The sequence below is a fragment of the Phascolarctos cinereus genome, unplaced genomic scaffold, assembly GCF_003287225.1.
Source record: "Phascolarctos cinereus isolate Bilbo 61053 unplaced genomic scaffold, phaCin_HiC Scaffold_726;HRSCAF=1367, whole genome shotgun sequence".
Classification (NCBI taxonomy): Eukaryota; Metazoa; Chordata; class Mammalia; order Diprotodontia; family Phascolarctidae; genus Phascolarctos; species Phascolarctos cinereus.
The window spans coordinates 353,358,598-353,382,234 of record NW_027556098.1 but is presented as its reverse complement, the minus strand read 5'-3'; the positions used below and the strand labels follow the sequence as shown (position 1 = coordinate 353,382,234).

General features: G+C 37.7%; 1 protein-coding gene across 1 annotated transcript; it reads left to right on the top strand.

The window, feature by feature from the left end:
• Positions 1–14,040: 14,040 nt before the first annotated feature.
• On the top strand, positions 14,041–14,967 carry LOC110200477 (olfactory receptor 52A1-like). The gene has a single exon (XM_020975842.2). The coding sequence runs from the start codon at positions 14,041–14,043 to the stop codon at positions 14,965–14,967; it is 927 nt and encodes a 308-aa protein (XP_020831501.2).
• The last annotated feature ends 8,670 nt before the right edge of the window (positions 14,968–23,637 follow it).

The following is a 23,637-nucleotide window of genomic DNA, read 5'->3' as shown; positions in this document are numbered from 1 at the left end:
TCATTTCACTTCCCCATTTTTATTCTACCTCTCTTACTTGATTTTCAAAATCATTCAAAATCCTTCCATGGCCTGGGACCAATTCATATCTTTCTTGGAGGCTTTGGATGAAGGAGTTTTGACTTCGTTGTCTTCTTCTGAGTGTGTTTTGATCTTCCTTGTTAGCATAATAACTTTCAATAGTCAAAGTTTTTTCTTGTTTTGCTCATTTTCCCAGCCTATTACTTGACTTATAACTGTTTGTTAAAGTAGGGCTCTGCTTCCAGGGGGGAGGGCACACTGTCCCAAGCTTCAGGGGTTTTGTGCAGCTGTTTTCAGAGGGACTTCTAGAGACCTGAAGGTTTTCAGTTCTTACAAGGTGGTATGATTTAAGGAAAGGTGTTTACTACTCTCCTGGTAGTGCTCTGGTCTGTGAGTGACCATAAGCACTCTTTTCTGCCCTGGAACTGTGAGGAGGGTTCCTCCTCCAATGTGGCCACAAGCTCTGCTGTGCTAGTGTTCTTCCTTGCCCTGGGACTGCCACCCATGGCCATGACCTGGATCTGAAGTCTAGTCAAATAATAGAGTTCTGCCTCAGCTCCAGCAAAAGGACCCCTCCAATCTCCCTCTGATCATCTGCTCAACCCCCTTACCATCTGTGGGCTGAGAGCTTTGGAAGCAGCTGCCTTTGCTGCCATTGTGAATTCAGTCACTTTCAAATCTTGGTCCTGGCCTACTGTGGCTGGGCTATGCTGGTGTGCCCTGGAAATTTGTGGGTTCTGCTCTCTAGAATTTGTTTAGAGTGATTTTTTAAAAAGGTATTTGGAGGGGTTTAGGGGAGAGCTCAGATGAGTCCCTGGCTTTACTCTGACAGCTTGGCTCTGCCTCCGCATATTTGTTATTTCTTATAATATAATAATATTCCTTTATATTAATTCCAATTTATTTAGTCATTTTTCAGTGGTAGGACTCTTAGTTTTTTTTTTTTTTGTGAGGCAAACAAGATTAAGTAACTTGTCCAAAGTTGCATAGCTAGTAGGTGTCAAGTGCCTGAGGGTGGATTTGAACTCAGGTCCTCCTGACTCCAGGGCTGGTGCTCTATCCACTGTGTCACCTAGCTGCCCCAGGACTCATTGGTTGTTCACAATATTTTCAAATGAAAGATTGTGCTGTCAATATTTTTGTTGTCAGTTGTTTTTCCCTGCTGTTAATACTGAGTCAAATGGTATGAATAGTTTTGTAGCTTTTATCTTGTGCCATATTGCTTTAAAATATTTGTGTATGCACACATATGTATGTTTGTGCATATATATATATATTCTAATTTATAGCTTCACTAGCAATATAATAGAGTGCCAGTTTCTGTACTCACACACCCACACTGATTTTTAATTTTAATCTGTCTTTTCTAATATCATTTTTGTAATGTCCTGGAACCAGCTTCTACAGATAGTTTTCAGCATGAACATTTATATCTTGGAAATCAGCAAACACTGCAAATCAGGACTTGATTCATAGTTTTATTGTTTATATAAGGTTAGGACCATGATGGAGAGAATTTTAGTAATGCAGATTAAACTTCAAAATGTTCCAAGGGTACATTTCTTCCCCCTCTCCCCCAAAGTTGTTAAAATATTTGCCAGCACTTCCATGGTGGTCCTTGAGAATTATTTTGAATTGTACCACTCTGCTTATTACATATTACTCTGAATGTTTTTTCAGGTTGTTATCAGTAATATGTGTTTCTTCTTTTGAAAAACTACCTGTTCAAAATTTTTAATACTTGTCTATTGGGAAAATGATCCTTACTTTCAAATCTGTGTTTATTTGTTATGGATGTCAAGCTTTAATTAGAAAGATTTATGGAAAAATATTATTCAACTTTCTTTAAAAAAATTCTGGAGGTATTGCTTTTTGTTGTTCTAAAAGTCAGTGTGTGTGTGTGTGTGTGTGTGTGTGTGTGTGTGTGTGTGTGTGTTCAGTTTGGCCTGTTATATAAGCAGAGCAATGACAAACTTTAGAGCTTCCAGGTGCGATTAGGATGATAAAGGGCCTTGAGATTATGCCATATGACAATTGGTTGAAGAAACTAAGTACATTTAACTTTATGTTTAGATGTAGGTGGGTCAAGGTACCTTAATTCTTTTTTTCCCCATATATACTTTTTAAATTTTAGACAAATGATAAAACTTAAATACATAATAAGAAAAGAAAAAGAAACATTAAAAACTTAAATATAAAATAAGAAAAAAACAAAAAAAGTCATGTGTGCAGCAGAACATAGGAGAGCAATTACATAGCAATAATTTTTCATTTCAAGAAAGCCTATATATTAAATATTGTTCATTATGTTGAAAACTGTCCATCTTTTCTTTGCTTCCTTGTAGGTTTTCTTTTGTTCTCTGCTGTACACTTTTTATTTTGTTCTTTTTTCTCCCTTCCTCCCCCCTACCAACGATTGCATATATTTATATATGGGTATTGATATATTCATACACTTATACACACATACATACATAATTACACACACACACACACACACACACACACACACACACTTTTCCTAAGAGATTCTACTCCAAATCTTTGTTTTTAATGTTTGTGCGTATTTCTTTATTTTTCCTATCTCTCCTAACTCCTCTACTTTACTTGCGTTTGCTACCTTACACTCCTATTACTTAACCTACCCCAGCTCTAGCAATCCCTCCCTTATCTTCCCATTCCCCTAAATCTAAACCCTCTTCTATATCCCCTTTTTAACTTATTCCTAGACCCTCCCCTCTAAAGATCCCTCATCTATCCTCTCCTCCCTCCCTATCCCCTTAGAGTTGTATTTCTTTCTAAATTTAGAAGACATTTGCACTCTTCTAAATGTATATATATATTCCCCTTTTAAACCCATTCCAGATGAGTAGGTTTCCAGAGCTAACAGCCCTCCTTCCCCATCTAATTCCTCTGTATTGGTTCTTCCTCTTGCACCTCATTTGTAAAAGGTAATTACTCTTTTAGCTGTACTTGAATAGTTTTACTTTTTGAAGTCATGCCATACTCAGGTCTACCCCAATCTTCCTTATAAATTACCTAATTACTAGTAATAATCTTAGAAATAGGTTTTATATTTTTCATACATAAAAGGTAAACATTCTATACTTATTCAGTCCCTTGTAATTGGTCATTGGTATATACCTTATATTTCTTTTGGCTCTTGTATGTTAAATTTTTTATTGAGTTCAGGGTTTCTTTTTTTTGTCTTTTTTTTTTTTTTAACAAAGACCTGAAAGTGTGACAATTGATCAAATGTCCATTTTTTTTTCACTCAGAATTATGCTTAGCTTTTCTGGGTATGATATTTTTGGTTGGAAGCCCAGTTCTTTTGCTCTTTGATATACAGTGTTCCAAGACCTGCAATCTTAGTGTCGCCACTGCTAGGTCTTGTGTGAGTTTAATTGTGGTACCACTGGATGTGAATTGTTTTTTTCTTGTTGCTTGTAATATTTTGTCCTTGATCTGGGGATTTTGAAATTTGACTATAATATTCCTATAATATTTCTGTAATTATTTTTTGTATTATTGTATCAAGATTCTTTTTTTGATCAGAACTTTAAGGTAGTTCAATTATTCTTATGTTTTCTCTTCTTGACCTATTCTCTAGATCCAGTTTTTCTTATGAGATGCTTCACATTCTCTTCTAGTTTTCATTCTTTATATATATTTTTAAACATTTCTTCACCTCTTATAACTTCACTGGCTTCCCCTTGCCAAATTCTGATTTTCAAGGAGTCATTTTCTTCCTTAAGATTCCGGATCTCCTTTTCTAGTTGGTTAACTTTCTTTTCATTATCTTCTTGTTTTTCTTATATTATTCTTATTTTTCTTTTTAGTTTTTCCTCAGTCTTGCTCATTTGATTTTAAGGTCTTTTTTAAGTTCTTCAATGAGTTCTTTTTGAGCAGGTGACCATTTAACATTACTCTTTGGGGTTAGAATAGGATTTCTTTGCTTCAGTATTCTCTAAGATGAACCCCAATCTTGTCTATTCTCATAATAGCTCTCTATGGTTGGATTCTTTCTCCTTTGCCTTTGCATTTTTTGGTAATAATTTAGCTTTTATAATCACCACTAGTCCTGGGGTATGGGGGATGGTGCCTCTAACCCTCTTCAGTTCTCCCTTCTGACCCTGAACTTAAACCAAGATGTCTAGCCTTCTGTAAGTGCCCACAGCAGAGGTGTCCCCCACCCCACCGCTTCTGCATTCACGCGGTGTGTGCTGGTTACTTTTCTCCTGGGCTGCTCTCTGCAGCACAGATGGGTCTGGCGTTCTTTGTCAGAAAAGGTTCCCTTGATCTTCTCCAGGTCAGATGCCCAACTCCTGTCACCGTCCCAGGGATAAAAGTTCATGTGGCTGGGGCCGAGGCAGCCTCCCAACCCAGTTGACTCCAGGGCTTGTGGCTTGTTGTTTAAGCAGCTTGTCCACTTGTAGTTAAAGTGGACCCTACCCTCGAGGTGTTTACTCTTCATAGAGAATAAATCTTGTCCAGGATTTTTCTTTAGAGTTTCTCCAATTGTCCCAGGAGGACCCCCTTCTGCCCTTACTCTTATTTGTTTTCACAGTTCTATGCTTGCCCAGAAATGCTATTTTATCTCTTTTGTGGAGGAAAATCTTGAGCCCTTGAAATTTTCTGACCTACTCCACCATCTTCCCAGAATCCTCTCCAAGTTAATTCTTAAATGAAGGGCCTCCATGTGGAAGGAGTATCAAACTTATTTTTTTTTCCTGTCCTGGAAGATAGAAGTGGGAGCAATGGATGGAACTTTTAAAGAATTTCAAAGAAAACTTAAAGAATTCCAGTTCTGGACTGCTATGGCACAGACTCATCTCAGCCTCTCTCCGCCTGTCCCCCACCCCCACTTCCAAAGGTAGATTGCCCTAAAATCAAGGTGAAGATCATTTCTAGTGAGAGGTATAAAAAGACTGCATTATGCAGCCAGTGTGGGATTTCTTAGCTCTCTTCAGTCTGCTTTTACTTGGTGGTCAGTGGCCTTGAGGTCTGTTCATGGAAGCCTTAGGGAAGCTATGCTGACTTGCACCTCTGCTTAGTTGAGTGATTGATACCAGAACCTTCAGGATCACTGCTATCTACTATGTTAGATATTGACAATGGCAATGAACTAATGCTATGGTAATGGGCCAAAGGGCCAGATGTAATATGAGTGTGAAAACAAGGTTAATTTGGATAAGAGAAGACATTATGATGTCCTTCTTCAAATATGATGCCCAAGACTACACACAATATTTTATTTGTGACCTGACAAAGCTTATGGTAATGTCATATTCTTTGAGTGGAACATTTAATTAGTACAGTCTAAGATTAAAACTGTTTATTGGCTACTAAGTTGAACCTTTAACTTATGTTAAGTTTTCATTTAAATAAAACCCACAACTTCTTTCTAGCGGTGTCTCTATCATCCTATACTTTTGTGTTTGATTTTTTTTTTGAGCTCAAGTTCAGGTCTTAACATTTAATCTCTATTGAATTCAATCTTTTTTAGATTTGGCCCAACCAATAAATGACTTTATGGATTTTGATTCTTATCCAATGCATTAGCTATTTTTTCTAGTTTAGTGTTATCTACACATTTGATGAGCTGGCATCTATCTTTTCAATTCAATTGATAATCCAAGCTAGTGCCTAGGACAGAGATCTATGGCACACCACTACAGCCCTCTTTCCTGGTTGACAATGGCCCATTAATACCAATGTTCTGGGTGCAGTTGTTCAGCTGGTTTCAAATTCTTCTACCTGAATGATTATCTATTTTAAATCTCTTAATCTTGTTCAAAAGGATGCCATGAATGACTTTGCTACGTATCTTAGTTAAATCAAATATACTTCGTCACTGGCATTCCCAGGACCCACCATCCAAGTCAGAAAGTGAGTTGGTTTGTCTGGCATGATTAAAAATCATGGAATCTTCAAGTTGGAAGGGCCCTATATGTCATCTAGTCCAGCCCATACTAAGCATGATTTCCCTCTACACCAACCCTGATAATGGTCATACTGCATCAAATCCTCAATGATAATTTTGAAGGGATCTCATTTCCTTTTTTGGAGAACTCTAATTGTTAGTTTTTCCTTATATTGTATCAAAGTCTATACCTTTGTAATATCTGCTCAGAATTAGTTTTGTGTTCTGGGACCAAGCAAAATAGGTGAATAACTGTTGGTACTATTTGAGAAATTATGGGGAATGGAAGCAATGTTGTGGTCCTTTGTTGTTTTTCAGTAGTTTCGGTTGTGTCTGACTCTTCATGATCCCTTTTTTTTTTTTGGGGCAAAAATTCTTCAATGGTTTGCCATTTCCTTCTTCAGGTCATTTTACAGATGAGGAAACTGAGGAAAACAATGTTAAATGGTTTGCTCAGGGTCACACAGCTTGCAAGTGTCTGAGGTTGGATTTGAGCTCAGGTCTTCTTGCTGTATCCACTTCACCACCTAATTGCCCAATGTAGTCCTAGAAATGGGAAAATGTCTCAATTTTTAAAAGGGGAAAAGTATGGATTTTTCAAATTACAGGTTTGTGAATGTGATATTGATTCTGGGCATAATTTTATATTGAATTCATTTGTTCTCTTTTCCCCAAAACTGTGGAGCTTATCTGGGCACCACGGAAGATAGAGAAACTGGCATCTTTTACTATTTTTATTTTGTCTGAACAATAGAAGAATAGGGCTGAAACAATAAAGGCATCAGTAAAGATTTTACTCATGCTACTGCTCCTCCCTCCCATGTCCCTTACGCATGTCAGGGCTATAATGTTTGATGTTTCAGGAACATGATTAATTGTCTGGCATCCATTTTCATTCAATGCGTATTTATCAAGTGTTTACTACATGCCCAGTCCTGAGTTAGGTATTGTAAAGGGACCAGAAGTATTAAGTCAATGAGTAAACTAGTCTTTCTTAAGTGCCTACCATATGCCAGGTACTGTATTTAGCCCTGGATGAAATTCATGGTTCTTAAGGAGATTACAATCTTGTCACAAAGGGGAAAATTCAAATTCTCTAAATGGGGGGATAGTATGGACATAAAGGGAGGCATATACCTTGGCAACACTGTATGGTAGTATGCCCCCTTTTAAAAACTCATTGAATTGATAGATGGCTTAGGGTTTTGTAAAGAGCCATGAGGTGGCAGAATTCCTTCCAGGTAGAACTGATGGCAAGAGAGTATGGGGGTAATTCTCAGGTTGTGGGGATGCAATGCAAAATATCATATGCCCCAATCAGTTACTAATTGGGGACCTAACCACAGGAGGGGGGAAAATTTGTTTTCAAATGTAAATATTAGGTTTCATGTAGTTTAAAAGAGGCAGCTAGGTGGCTTAATGGATAGACTTCTGGGCCAGAAGTCAGGAAGACCTTTTGTTCAAATCCATCCTTGAGCACTTAGTAGCTATGTGACCCTGGGCAAGTCACTTAACCTCTGCTTGCCTTAATCTACTGGAGAAGAAAATGGAAAACCACTTCCATATCGTCTCCAGGAAAAACCCATGGACAAAATTGGAGTGCTATTTATGGTCCATGAGGTCATGAAGAGTTGGACATAACTCAAAGACTGACCAAGAACAATGTACTCTAAAGGTTTCTTTGGTGTTGCCTCAGTGGAGCTATTTTATACTGGAAATTTTCCACAGGAATAGAATCACAGATGCAGATAAAACAAATAGTTGTGAACTTTCTCTACAATCCTTTCAGTTGCCTAATCATGCTCCGAAGGTGATCCTGTGCTTCTTGAAAGTTCAAAATCTCTACCAGCTGAGCATAAACTGGAAAGGCTTCAAGTGTGATTTCAGTGTGTTTGTCATAAGGCCCAGCTATAAAAGAAAGATAGTCACTAGATGATTCATTTTTTCATTTTGGCTACAGGAACTCAGGAAGACCACCCACTAAGGCACGGAAAGAGTGAGACTTACACTGTTAGACAGAATATCTACAGGAATAATACCATGTATCATTAAAGTATTGAATAACTGTTTATTGAATAAATGAAGTCATGAAAGTTACTGGGGCACCAAATGTGTATTTCAAATCTTTGAATATAGAGATTGTAAATGAGAGGAGAGAAAATCCTCAGCTAACTTAGGTGAATAGTTGATAACAGAGTCAGCACTGTGAAGAGGGCTTTCTGAGAAAAGAAGAGAGAGAGGAAAAATATTCAGTATTTCCAGAGTCCCTACAATAAAGAGAAGATAGAAAGCTAAGGTCAGGGCCAGCAGTCACTTTGTTCTTACATGACATCAGCAGTGAGGATTCTATACACTCAACCCTTCCAACTTAGATAGCTAAGGTTGGTTGTGGAGTGGTTGGGGACTGAGCAGATACCACAGAATTATATATATATATTTGAACTCAGACTGACAGTTGAAATCCTATCTCAATGAATGATAAGAGGAAGTTAGCAATGGAGGAATGTTAAAAACTCCAAAAATCATGTGGGCAGTATAAGCAACTGCTCTTGGCTCCCTCCTTTAGGCAAACATCTTTCTTGTTCGCTTCCTCAACAGCTTTTACCCTGGGCTGTCCATGTCTTAAACTTGGGCTTCAGCAGTCCCTTATGAGTAGGACCCAAATGGCCTAACCTGGGCATTTGGTGGTTAATTCCAGTCACTGCTCCAGTGCATTCCCAAGAGAAGCAAGGAGAGAGAGGTAGAAAGAGAAAGAGACTCAATCCTGACTTATAGGGATTCACCTTTAATTCCCATGGAGTCCTGGGAAGGGACTTTATCAGCTAGTCCCATTGTCCACCACCTACTTTTCCATACTCTCTCACTCAACCCCACATACTTATTCATCCATCCACCCTCAACCATCATCCCCTACTGAGTCCTTAAATACATTGGATTGTCAGCTTCCCATAGCATCAATAATTACACCCTCAGTCTTCCAAGCATGAGCACTTGTCCAGCCTCAGTGAAACACACATACCCACCTTCACATCCACTGTCTCTAACCATTGACTTACTGGTGCTTACTCTCTCCATCCCTTAATTAGGCCCTACAGCCACCCAATATCTGTTTATTCACTTTCCAACCCTTATTGAATCCTTCTACTCACTCACTATTCTTTTCTGAATTCTTTATATCTACACAGTTCACCCATCATCCTGACTCCTGTCCTTACCCAATCTCAATCTGAGCCTTCCTTACTCACCTACTTACTGTCCCTAATTGAGTTCCCAACACTCACTAGTCCACTGAGTGCTTCATGTAGATTGCCCACATTTACCTGCTCACCGTATTATCCTTCCCTGAAGCTACACAGATTTAGTTTCGTTTCCTTCACTTCCCTCTCTTCTCCTTCTCACCCTGATGTGTCCTCTGTAACTCTCTGCTTATATTCTACGTGGATAATGGTGAGTGTACAAGGGGAATTTTCGACAATTTTTTTTTGGCCATATCTCAATAAGCAGCAGGAGACAGTGAAGGAGTAAATTTCATGAAGACAAAGGTCAGTGTGTATTCAGAAGGTCTAGTAGGGTACAGATTTAAAAGAAATGATGGAGATGAGGGGCAATATCAGAAAGGATGGTAGGAATGGGTTTTGTATGTGTATTTGGGGCCAGCTGGTATTGAAATCATCTTGCCAGTACACGACTTCTTAGGATCACTTTTGAGTGTAAATGTGGCACTCAGATCATCCTATTTTTGGAGAATCATAGAATGTTAGAACTGGAAGGGAGGGGGGAATTTGGAGATGTTCCAGCTAAAGTCTTTCATTTTACGGATGAGTGAACTGAGTGTCAGAGAGATGAAGTGGCTTTCACAAAGACACAGGAAATAAATACAATCTAGGAAAGGTTGTTCTGGTAAATGTTTGACCATCTGCTCTCCCCCTTCCCCTAAATATGCATGACACACTCTTAAATTGAATCTGTGTTATTAACATTTTTTCCATCACTTCCTTAAGTCTAGAAATCAACAAAATAGTAAGTCAATCAGAGATTAGTGGCATTTGTCTCTCTCCAAGGTATAATTTCTCATACTGAAAATTTAATAACCATTTGGGCTCTCCCAAGGCCCAAATGAGCCCATTCTCACATATCACTGTACCTAGGTCTCCAAAATCCCATTTTTGGGGTTTTTATCCCTTATTTCTCATCTCCTTATGGAATGGGACAATCTCCAAAATTCTCTCCTTTCCTCCGCTCCATGAAACTAACACAAAGCTCTTTGGGACTGTTTTAGGTTTTACTTTAAATAACTACAAGGAATAAATGGGGAAGCAAAAGTAATTCAAGGGGAGTTAGAAAGTCAGAAAACTATAGATTTCTTAAGAGTCTTAATCAAAACTCCTCGAGAAGACTGCAATTTTGAATATTTGATATAATAGTCAACATTTATATACTGCTCTAAAGATTTATAAAACATTTTACAGATATTTGATCATTTGATCTGTACAACAGACCCATCATGTATGCTCTTACTATTCCTATTTTTTCAAATGAGAAAACTAAAGGTGAGAAAAGTTAAGTGACTTGCCCAGGGCCACACAGCTGATAGGTGTCTGAGGCAAGACTTGAACTCAGGTACCTCTTGAAGATAAGTCTGGCATTTTATTATGTCATCTAGTATGGTTTTCTGGATAAAATGTTGGACTTGGAGTCAGAAAGATCTGACTCCACGTGAATCTCACCACTGACATTTACTTGCTGAGTGACTCTGGGAAAATCATTTAACCTCTCTCAGCCTTAGTTTCCTTAATTGCAAAATGAAGGTGTTCGATTATGATGCCCTCTTAGATTCCTTCCAATTTAAACTCTATGATCATAAGATCCAGTTAGGCATTCAAGAGAGCTAATGCACTCGGGATGAATTGAGAGGCATACGTTCAAGACTATAGAGGGGATGGTCCATTTGTAGCCTGCCCTACTTACTTTACATCTGAAGTTTTGCATTTAAATCTGGAAACTAAAGTTTCAAAAGGCCATGGATAAGTAGAGAATGTTCAGAGGAGGGCAACCATGATGATGGACTCATATAGCCTTGAATCCATATCATATGTGGACTGGCTGATATAATTGTGAATGTTTAGTCTGGAAAAGAGAAGACTTTATGGGGGAGGTGATAGTTGTCTTCAAAATATTCAAAGGGATGTTGTGTGGAAGTCAACAAGTCAACAAGCATTTATTAAGCACCTACCATGTGCCAGGCACTATGCTAAGTGCTAGACATACAAAGAAAGCCAGAAACAGTCCCTGTCCTCAAAGAACTAAAAAATCTAATGGGGAAGGTAACATGCAAGCAATTAAGTACAAGCAAGATCTATACAAATACTTTTGTATATATATTAGATATGCATTCCATTTATTCTCTGAGGGTAGAGCATTGGGTTGAAGTTATAATGAGACAAGTTTGGGTTTGATGTCAAGGAAAAGCTTCCTAACAATTAGTGCAGTCCAAAAGTGGGTTCCCTGGGGATGTTGCAAATTCCCCTTCACTGGAATACAATATACATCAAATACATCCTGAATGACCACTTATTGTGGGATGTTGTAAAGATGTGTTTTTATGTATTTGTTGGATCAGCTGATATTCTGTAAATCTGTGACAGGACTTGAGGCTCAGCCTACTCTTATGTAGTTCCTTGCCTCTTTCTTGTCTTAACATTCTGAAGGAACACTGGGCAATCTCTCTACATTTCATCCTTTCAAATGGGAAGCATTTATCCTGCATCTCTCCCATTGCCTTCTTTTGCAGGAGAACTCAGTGGGTAATAGAATGGGACACAGTAGGACTCAAATGAGATTTATCTATGTCTACAGAGCACTCTAAATGCTTCATTTTTACTTTTAATATTTCACTCTGAAAAAAAAAGGAATCTCTCATTTTCTAAAAAAAAATGACAAAAATGTGTGGAGGAAGTCTAGCTAGGGTCCCATGATAATTATGAAGTCTGGAGAATAAGCTAGTTAACCAGATGTAGTCCTTCCTCTAGTCTCCAAGAAAGATGGTTGTCTTGGCTCAATTCAGACAGATGGGAATCTGGGGTCAGGGAAACTTCTTTGCCCTACAATCTCTCTCATGTTCAGCTTGTTCCTCCTTTTATATTACTTCTATTTGTACTGCTACAGGTGAATCCATTCCCTGGGACGTACATATCAGCTGAGCCTTGTTCTTTTTCCTCACAGGGATCCTGGACTTGAGAAGATGATGTTACCCCACAATTCACTACATCACCTATGGATCTGACATCTTACTGCTCTGGGCTCTGGGTATCAGGGCTATGGATGCTTTTGGGTCCTTTCTCCATATGGGCAGAACAAGAAGGAATGGGCTGAAACCATAGCAATATGGGTTGGAGTGAGGTAAAAAGAGCTTCTTCACAGTAAGGGGAATGGGGTATTGTGTGGTCCTTCATTCCCTTCTTCCCCACACCAAGCTGCAGGTGCTAACTGGCTCTGACATGAACTGGGCTGGATGGAGTGGTACGAAGTGGGGACAAAATGGCTGGGGAAAGGAAAATTTCCTTGATTGGGTAAAGTGTATGATTCCATATATGTTTGCATCTGATTGTCAGTATACCTGCCTGTGTGCTTCCTTGTGTATGTCTGTGTAGGCGTTTGTGTGTATGTATATGTTGCTATATGTATTTCTGTGCATATTGTATGCAAATGAATGATGTTTATATGTCCTGGGATGGTCAAAAGAGGAGGAGGACATGTATTAAAGTGTAGGGGGTTCTCTATGAAGAAGGTGCATGGGACAAATGAAGGTGGGTAGGATTGCTGTTGTGTTTGGAAGTGACCACATTGGAGGTGAACAATGTTCAACTTGGAAACACAGAGGCCAGGGATAATACTCCTTAAGGACAGATTTAATAAGGACCAAAAGGTTGCCCTGACTCCTAATATCTCCCTAAATCCTATTGTTTGAAGTTCCACCTTGGACCACCACTTTGGTCAATGTCCCCTATTAGATAGATCAAGTATTTATTAAGTGCTTACTATCTACGAGGTGCTGTTTTAAGTGCTGGAGATGGGAAACCAAGAAAACAAGATAGTCCCTACTCTCAAAGAGCCTGCCTTCTAACAGGGGAAGAAAATACATAAAGGAAAAATTAGAAAACTGGGGATGGGGATGGGGACAGAGTGGATGCTAGGGGGAAGGGAGCAATGTGGCTGAATTTCTAACGAAATGGAACTAACTATCATCTAGTCAGGCCCTGGGTGGAGTCATCCTCAGGGCAGAATGAGGGACAATTTATAGGTGAGGCAGACTGGAGAGCAAGTTGTAGGGGAAGTGAGCAGTGTGGCTGGACCTTCTGATATGTCAAGTGCTTCATTGTCACTGGATGCACCAGCACAAAGCAATTAGCCTTACTAGGGTAGACTAGATTCCACAGTATAGATACTCTTTGTAAGAAGCATATGAATGATTGAATTATACAGTAGGAATTTGGATGTAGGCTAGATGACTTCTGAAGCAAATACTTGGATTAAATTAGGATAATTTTCTTCTTAAAAATTCTATTTAAGAAATATTTATCAATGCCTGCTACGTGTAAGGTACTGTGATACTCCCTGGGGATATAAAAACCACAATCAATAATGTCCTTGCCCTCCAGATGTTTACATTCTTCTGGAAGGGTATATGAGTATGTATGTGGATACAATAGGTACCATTTCCCCTCTTTTAAGAACACATATCCAAAATAGCAGTAAAATAAGTTGGAGACTAGAATTAAAATCAACATTTATTTTATGTATAATTTTAAAAATCATACCTAACATGTAAAACAAAGCTTTCTTGTTCAGAGATGCTGAATAATTTTTTGAGAAGGGGAAAGGGTCACTTTCTTTCTCCTTTTCAATAAAGGGAACACTTTGAAGGGTGCCCTTTATATTGTGCTTGTCTTTTAGTGCCTTGAATCTCCCATAACTCAATTTCTGTGCCACCATATATCTCAGTGATAGACCTTTGAATGGATTTCCCTACTCTCCTATCCCCTGATACCTTTTCCTTCTCTTCCACTTAATACTTTGGTTCTTTCTCTGCAGGTGACATGTACAACATGAAAGATTCCAATGTCACCTTTGTCAACCCTGTATATTTCACCTTATTGGGAGTCCCTGGTCTGGAGTCTGTACAGCACTGGATGGGGATTCCATTTTGCATCATGATTTTTCTTGCTCTTGTGGGCAACTGTACCATCTTGTCCATCATCTGGAGGGACTCATCACTCCACCAACCCATGTATCTTCTCTTGGCAATGTTGGCCATCAATGACCTTGGTATTTTCCCTGTCCTGTTCCCTAAAACCTTGGCCATCTTCTGGTTCAACTTCAAAGAGATTGAATTCAATGTCTGTCTGACCCAAATGTTCTTTGTGCATGCCCTGGCAGGGTTTGAAACTGGGATCCTGGTAGCCATGGCATTGGATCGCTATGTAGCCATATGCCGGCCCCTGAGGTACACAGCTATCCTGACCCCTCAAGTCCTGCTTGGCATTGCAGTTGTGGTAGTTATGAGGGCTGTTCTTCTCATCTCCTTCTGTCCCATCCTTATCAAACTGAGGCTAACATATTTCTACTCCACAGCAATAGCTCATTCTTACTGTGAGCACATGGCAGTGGTAAAACTGGCTGTAGGTGACACTCGAGTCAATAAGTTCTATGGTCTGGCTGTGATCCTGAGTTTGTGTTGGTGTGATATCTCCTTCATCTCTACCTCCTACATTCTTATCTTCAGGGCTGTCCTGAGGCTGCCTGGGAGGGAGGCCAGGGTCAAAGCAGTCAACACCTGCACAGCCCACATCACCATTATTGTGCTCAGCTACTCACTGGCACTCTTCTCCTTTCTGGCACATCGATATGGCCACCATGTAGCTCCTTATGTCCACATTCTCCTAGCTAACATCTACCTCTTAGTACCCCCTGTGGTGAACCCTATTGTCTATGGAGTGAAGACTAAGGAGATCGCATTAGAGTGATCACCATGTTCTCTCTTCAGAGACAAAGGCTTAAATCTTGACTCATTTATGTAGCAGAAATTAGCCCATGAACTTGACAGGCATTTGAGCTTTGTCCTTGGAAGACTTTCTATGCCTATTTCTAAGAAAAAATATCTAAATATTATGGATTCTGAGTGATATTCTGAAAGGCTAATGAAAAGCACAACTCTTTCATTCCATAATACTGGATTTATATAGTTTGAAATACTATGACCACCTGCCTAGTGTAGGGACACAAAAAACACTTATGAATTTTTGCAACAGGTCAGGAATTTAAAATTAGAAGGATGTCAAATTGAGAATCTTAGGGACACTAGAAATAAATTCCCCCAAAAGGGCAAGGACCACAAACTAACATGGTAGCAGAGTGGTGATGAATGAGGCAGAGGGAAAGGTGATTAAGATCTTGGAGTAGCATCTATCTAAAGAATGAATAGGAAGTATCAATAAGAAACTCTTAAGACAGAAGGATTCTTGGTATTGAGTCTATCCAGGAGTGAATATATCAGATTAGAGAAGATAATGATTGGGATAAATAGAATGATGACAGAAATGGTCAGTACTCACTTCTCTACTAAGCTCATGGTGGTGTTATGTGAAAGAAAAGGAATAAAAATGATGATCTTGACCCTGAGGATGTGGTTCAAAGCCCTTCTCCCCACTCTTTTTTTTTTGTTCTTCAGAAGAACCCAGAAATGACATGCAAACCACATCTGTTAATAGAGACATTTCTTAGTAAAATTCACAAATAGGGCAGCCTTGTGCTTCTTGTATGGTGGAAGTGGCAAATATTGAGGTTACTAATTCTTCAGAGCCCGAACATTTTGTGCTTTCTTGATCTTTATGGTAGCCCAGCATGTCTCTGTGGATCTTGACTTGGTGTAAGTTGGTGTATAGGTCATGCTGCTTCATAGCCTAAACAAATTGTTGACCAGAATTGGAATTAGCAATGCTGAAAGCTGAAAAGTGTAGCTTGGAGCTTCTTGTCTCGAAAGTAATAGCTGAGATATATTCCTGATTCCTTATCTCTTGTGATAGTGGGAGGTTTTGGGTCCATTCAATGTATACTACCAACATTAACAAAGATTCAACATCCCATTTTCTCATCACATTGGACATAATCACAGAATGTCAGATTTGGAAGGAACCTCAAAAAATGATCAAGTTTAAACTCATCCTTGAAGCAAAATCCTCTACATTTCAACCAATCAAGAAATGGCCTTTCATTTCAAGAAGCTGGTTGGGATCATTATTCAATTTTCCAAAAGTAATTTAGATTGTTCTCTTCACATTAAAATTTGGACCTAGCTCATCCTTAGAGGCAGGTCTGATTAATTGAGAAATAATTTGTCAGGTCTATCTTTTTTTTTTTTCTTGTCCATATCTGTGATTGATTCAGTGCTTCTATCCCAGGATGTAGAAATGCCTTTCTCTAACAGCAATATTGTGTGATGATCAGCTATGAATGACTTAGCTATTCTTAGCAATACAATGATCCAAGACAACTCTGAAGGATTTATGATGAAAAATGTTATGCATCCCCACAGAAAGAACTGATGGTGTCTGAATGAAGACTGAAGCATACTTTTTTTTCACTTCCTTTTTCTTGAGATTTTTTTTGGTCTGTGTTTTCTTTTACAACATGACTATTATGGATATGTTTTGCATGACTACACATGCATAACCTATATGTAATAGCTTGCCTTCTCAATGAGGAAGGCTAGGGAGGGAGGAAGGGAGAGAATTTGGAACTGAAAGTTTTTAAAAAAAATCTTAAAAATTGTTTTTACATGTAATTGGGGAAAAATAAAAATAAAACACTAAAAAAAGAAGAAATGCTTTTCTCTAATGCAGATGGCAATTCATTTATAACTTATAGTTTCAGAGAGCTGCCTGGGAACATTGAGAGGTTAAGTGATATTATACAATTTAAATATTTAGCCTATCTAAACTAACATTATCTTATTGAAATTAAAAAAAAACTGACTAAGCATAAGAACTTTAGGAAAGACTACATTAAATATTATACATTTAGCATTAAGTTTAGAGAAATAAATACCCCAAGGATGGTCCTTAAAAAAACCCATACCTGGAAAGATTCCAGGATCTGGAATTTGGATCACTTAGTTAACTTACTAGCTATGTGACCCTGGGCAAATAATTTTACTTCTATCTGCCTCAGTTTCTGCATCTGTAAAATGGGGATAATAATAGCCTCTATTTCCCAGAGTTATTATCAGGATCAAATGAAATATTTCCAAAATGCTTTCAAAACCTTAAAGTACTATGTAAATGCTATTTATTATTATCATCATTATCATCATCATCATCATCACCATCATCATCATTATATCCAGCTACGGTATTAGAAGCACCTAAGTCACATAATGGATAGAACACTGGAACCGAAGTCAGGAAGACCTAACTTCAAATCCAGCCTGAGATGTTACCATCTGAGTGACCCTAGGAATACCACTTAACTTTCATCTGCTTCAGGTTTCTCATTTTTAAAATGGGGATAATGTTATCACCTATCTCCCATGGTTGTTGTGAAGATAAAATGAGATAATATTTGTAAAGCACTTTGTAAAACTCAAAGCATTATATAAATGTTAGCTATTATTATTATGGTTATAATTGTCCCCAGACCTGACTGTAAAGCTTCTTTTAAAAAAAATCACAAACTTAGAAATCATAAAAAACTTTCAAGTAAACACTCCCTTTTTATAAAATGATTATACATGAGATGATAATTTACAGTTTGTTAAAAACTTATATTTAACAAGATGGTAATAAAAACTTAGTTGTTTTCTATGTCTCCTTTAGAATTCTTTCTTTTCAGTGTATTTTTCTGTGATTTTGGCCATATTAAGAGTTAATGTGTATGTTGTGACTGTTCTGCTTCCTTTACTATGCATTGCTTCATGTGTGTTACTAACATTCTTATTTGAATTGTTATTCATCATGACACATCAATATTCCTTTATCTTCATCCACTCCAATATGATCAGTCATTCTTCAAAATTAGGATCAATGTGTTGTTTACAGTTGGTTATTTTTTTTTAAATGAATGATGATGCTGTGAATGTTTTTGTCCAGTCAGTATTTCCCCCCCTGTATTTGACCCCCAAATGGGGTCAACAGATATGAATAGTTTTGTAGCTTTTATCCTATGCCACATTGCTTTAAAAAACATGAATTTACAGCTTCACCCTCAATATAATGGAGTGCCAATCTCTGTATAGACACACTAACATGAATTTAATCATTTTAAACTATCTTTCTCAATATGATGGGTTGGAGCCAGCATGTGTGAGCATATATACTTTAGAAATTGGCAAACACTACAAATTACAGCTTGATTCCTTGTTTTATTCATTGTCTGGAGTTGTCAGTGATGGGAAAAAATGTTAAAAATATTAAATCTCGAAGTGTGCCAATCTGGTTGTTAAAACATTTGCCATTACATCCCTAGTTTACCAAGAAAACCCCAAATGGAGTCATGAAGTGTTGGACATGACTGAAAAATGACTGAACAACCAAAATATATAGTGATATTTCCCCTCAAACCTCTCTGGGCTCTGATATGTGAGCTTTTGCCTTGTTTTGCTGGGAACCAAGCTTTCATGTTACCCACATCCCAGTAATTCCTATCTTATGCTGCCTGCATCCCTTTTATTCTCCCCCCACCTTCAGCTTCTCTTTTATCTTCCTCCATTAGGAGGCAGACTTCTGGAGGGAAGGGACTACCTTGCTTGCTTGTATTTGTGTCTTCTATGCAAATACGGTGCTCAGCATGGCATAAGTGCTTAATAAATACTTTGTCTATGTATGTATGTATGTATGTATGTATGTATGTATGTATATCTATCTATCTATCTATCTATCTATCTATCTAACTGTCTGCCTCCATCTCTACATTCCTGGTACACATTCTATTAGTTGATAATGTTTGAAATATTGTTGAAACAATCCACAATTTTTGAATTATCCCTGCCTTAATCCCACTTCCAAAAATAAGAAAATGAAAATAAAAAAAAGATGCTGTGAGTACTAGATCTCAGACTATAGGATAAAAGCTTTAATTATGAAAACTGTTTAGTGCTGGTCAAAAAATTAAAAAAATGTTGATTAATGGCATAGATTTGGCATATATTAAATATAAAAGCAAACATTATGTTCCATAAATCCTGGGGTAAGGATTTACTATTTGACAAAAACTTCTGGGAAAACTGGAAAAGTGTAACAGAAATCAGTGTTAGATGAATAGCTTATACCGCATACCACAATAAGTTCCAAATGAATATGTAATTTAGATATGAAATGCCACATAATAAACAATAGAGAGGAGAAAGGAAGAAAATGCCTTTTGAAACTATGGAAAGAAGAGCAGTTCAAGACCAGCCAAGAGACCAAGATCACAGAAGATAAAAATGGACAAATTGAATTACATAAAGTTGAAAAATCAAAATCAATAATTTAATATGTTAAAATTAAGAGAGAAATAGTTAAGCAGGAAAAAAGTGTTTGCAGTGAGTTTCTGATAAAGATCTCATATCCAAGATAAATAAGGAATTGATGAAATTTACAAGAATAAGAGCCATCTCCCAAAAGATAAATGGTGGAAGAACATGAATAGGCAATTCTCAAGGGAAGAAATGCAATACAAAAATGCTCCAAATTACTATTAATTAGAAAAATATAAATTAATACAAATTTTGAAGTTTCATCTTATATCCATCAGACTGGCTAAAATGATAGCTATTAGAAGGGGAAGACAAATACACTGGCAAACTGTTGGTGGAATTCTGAAGTGATCTAGGCATCCTGAAATCATTTTGGAACTAAGTCCCCTCCTTTCCCCCAGTCATTAAACTGTACTTATGCTTTGAAAATTAAATGATAATGACATTAGGCCTATACTTCAAAGAGATAAAAGGGAGAAGAAAAAAGTGCTTCTAGAAGTTCTTAATATAGTGACAAAAAACTGCAAGTGAGATGCTCCTTAAGTTAGGAGTGGCTGAGCAAATTATGGCATATGAATATAATGGTATATTGTTTCAACATAAGAAATAATGAAATGGATGGTTTCAGACAAACATGAGAAGATATTTGAAATGATACAGAGTGAAGTGAGAGAAGAGAACATATAAAAACAGCATTTTAAGAAGTGAAAAATTCAAGAACTCTAATCAATGTAAGAAATAGCCATGATTCCAGATGACTGATATTGAACATGTTGCTTACCTCTAGATGAGATAGGTGATGAACTCAAAGGGTTGAATGAGACATATCTTTTCAGACATGGCCAATGTGTGGATTTATTTTGATTGAATGTGGATATTTGATACAATAATTTTAATTTTCTTTTCAATTTTATTTGGAGGAAGTTGAAAACCAAGAGGGAGTACTGGCAAAGGGAATATTAAAATCAAAGAAGTAAGAAAAGAGGGTCATTGAAGCATTAAAAATACATATAGAACAAGGTGGAAGGGAGGTCAATAAGAAACAAAATGATAATCAGGACAGTTCTGAAAATAACTTTGAATATATTATGCACTTCAAAAGAATAGCAAGCTGCACAAAATACAGTTTCATTTACAATCTTCTTTTTTCATTCTTTGCACAAATACTAATCTTATTTGATGTTTATTATGTTCAGAATAAAAGCAAAGAAAAAAGACCTAATAATTATCGAACAATAACTTTCTCATATCTATAAAATCTCTAAGAGAATGATTTATGTGCATATTTAGAGGGCTTTTGATGAAAATATTTAAAGGGAAAGGATAGGCAATTGGGTACAGTGAACTGTATCTTCCCAATCATACAATTGACTGAAAGTTACAGATGATACAAGATTATGCCTGGGTTTAGTGTTTGATTTTAAATAAAAAACATTTGAATAAGTAACCTAGCAGCTAAGTGGCACAGTGGATAGAGTGCCAGGAAGTCAGGAAAACTCATCTTTGTGAGTTCAAATCTGGCCTCAGACACTTCCTTGCTGTGTGGCCCTGGGCAAGTCATTTAATCCTGTTTGCCTCAGTTCCTCACCAGCAAAATGAGCTGGAAAAGGAAATGGCAAACCAAATGGGGTCACGAAGAGTTGGACATGACTGAAACGACTGAATAATAACAGCAACATAGTGACCAAAGGAGATGAACAGGAACTCTTCAAAAGAAGAAATTTAAATGTAATGGGACCTGAAAAATAGGGGCCCAATACTGTAAGCATGGTCAATCTGCTCTGTGTGGTGCCAACCCACAAGGAGGCCTGGAGTGCCTGATTTCATAAATGCCTTGATGGTGCATAATGGTGGACTGTTTCCCCCCAGCTTACTGTATTGTAGAAAAACCTTTTAATTGGTTGCCCAGTTGTTACCAAGTGTGTTTATGGAAGCCGCCAGGGAAGATTTCCTCATTTTCTCCTTGGAGGCTTTTGAGTGAGGATGAATTGTTGTGAGCCTTCAAATAGAAGGGCCCTCTCTCCCACCTAGTCACCACAAGGCCATTATTATATGGTGCTGCTGTGATTTTTTTCTCTCTCTGTTGTGTTTTATTTGTAGTGATTATTCTCTGGCCTCCTTATGCCAGAGCAGGGCCAGCTACATCTCTGAGTTTTAAGGGTTAGTTAAGAATATGTTTCCCTATGCTATCAGCTTGAGCCCCAATTCTGGTTTGGTTATTCCCCTCCCTCCAATTGTTTGCCAACAGTGGCTAGCACTCAGTTCCATTTAATAGGTTAACATTGATTAGATTTTCAAAGGGATGTTTTCTTCAATATATTCACGGGCTCTGTGTTGGCCTTATACATGGAGGGTATGAGGCCAACAACATCATTCCTCTTTCGTCACCAGAATGATGGCAAGCAGGAAGAGTTCAGGTAAAGAGAAAGATTAGGTTCTGTTTCATCTGGTTGTTGGCCTTTGTTCTCAAAGAGGACCAAAATGGCATCACTATGCTACAGGCAAGTTTCAGTGTGTCTGACTATGGCTAATCAGAACAATATGAGCTCAGAATGTTCTACTACAGGTCAGGCACAAATAGCCTGGGTGACCATTTGAGGTGGATTTGCACATCCTGCACTTCTTCTGAGTTATTTCAGTTCTGCTGTGCTCACCTTTTTATTAATTTATTTTCATTTATCAACAATCACATCCATAAGCTTTTGAGGTTTAAATTTTTCTACTCTTCCTTCCCCTACTTCCCCAAGATGGTGTGCAGTCTGATATAGGCTATACATATACATTCCTATGGAGGAATTAGAATCAATAAGAAAAACCACCAGAAAGAGGAAGCAAAATAAACAGAAGAAAAAAATAGCAAATAGTATGCTTTGATCTGCATTCAAACTCCATAGTTCTTTCTTTGGATGTGGATAGCATTTTCCACCATGAGACCTTTAGAAATGTCTTAGATCCTTGCATTGCTGAGAAGGGCTAAGTCTATCAATGTTAGTCATCGCACAACATGGCCATGCACAACATTCTTCTGGTTCTGCTCACTTCACTCAGCATCAGTCCATACAAGTCTTTCTGGGTTTTTCTGAAGTCCACCCATTCATCATTTCTTACAGCACAATAGTATTCATTACATTCATATACCACAACTTGTTCAGTCATTCCCCAGTTGGTGGGCATCCCCTCAATTTCCCCAAAAAGAGCTGCTATAAATACTTTTGTACATGTGGGTCCTTTTACCATTTGTATGATCTCTTTGGAATACAGCCCTAGAAGTGCTATAGCTGGGTCAAAGGGTATGCACATTTTTATAGCCCTTTGGGCATAGTTCCAAATTGATCTCCGCAAAGGTTGGATCATTTCAAAACTCCACCAACAATGCATTAGTATTCCAATTTTTCCACACCTTCTCCAACATTTATTATTTTCCTGTTTTGTCATGTTGGCCAATCTAATAGGTGTGATATGGTACCTCAGAGTTGTTTTGATTTGCATTTCTCTAATCAATAGTGATTTAGAGCATTTTTTCCATATGACTATAGATGGCTTTAATTTCTTCATCTGAGAACTGCCTGTTCATATCCTTTGACCTTTTATCAATTGAGGAATGACTTTTATTCTTATAAATTTGACTTAATTCTCTATATATTTTAGAAGTGAGGCCATTATCAGAGAGACTGGTTATAAAAATCCTTTCCCAGTTTTCTACTTTCCTTCTAATCTTGGTTGCATGGGCTTTGTCTGCACAAAACCTTTTCAATTTACTGTAATCAAAATGATCCATTTTGTATTTCATAATGTTTTCTATCTCCTGTTTGATTTTGAATTCTTCTGTTCTCCATAAATCTGATAGGTAAACTATTCCTTGCTCTCCCAGTTTGTTTATAGTATCAGCCTTTATATCTAAATCATGAACAAATTTTGACTTTATTTTGGTATATGGTGTGAGATTTTGGTCTATGCCTAGTTTCTGCCGTACTCTTTTCCAGTTTTCCCAGCAGTTTTTGTTGAAGGGTGAGTTCTTTTCCCAGAAGCTGGGGTCTTTGGGTTTATCAAATAGTAGGTTAGTATAGTCATTGACTACTGTGTCTTGCATACCTAACCTATTCCACTGATCCACCACTCTGTTTCTTAGCCAGTATCAAGTAGTTTTGATGAATGTTGCTTTATAATACAATTTAAGATCTAG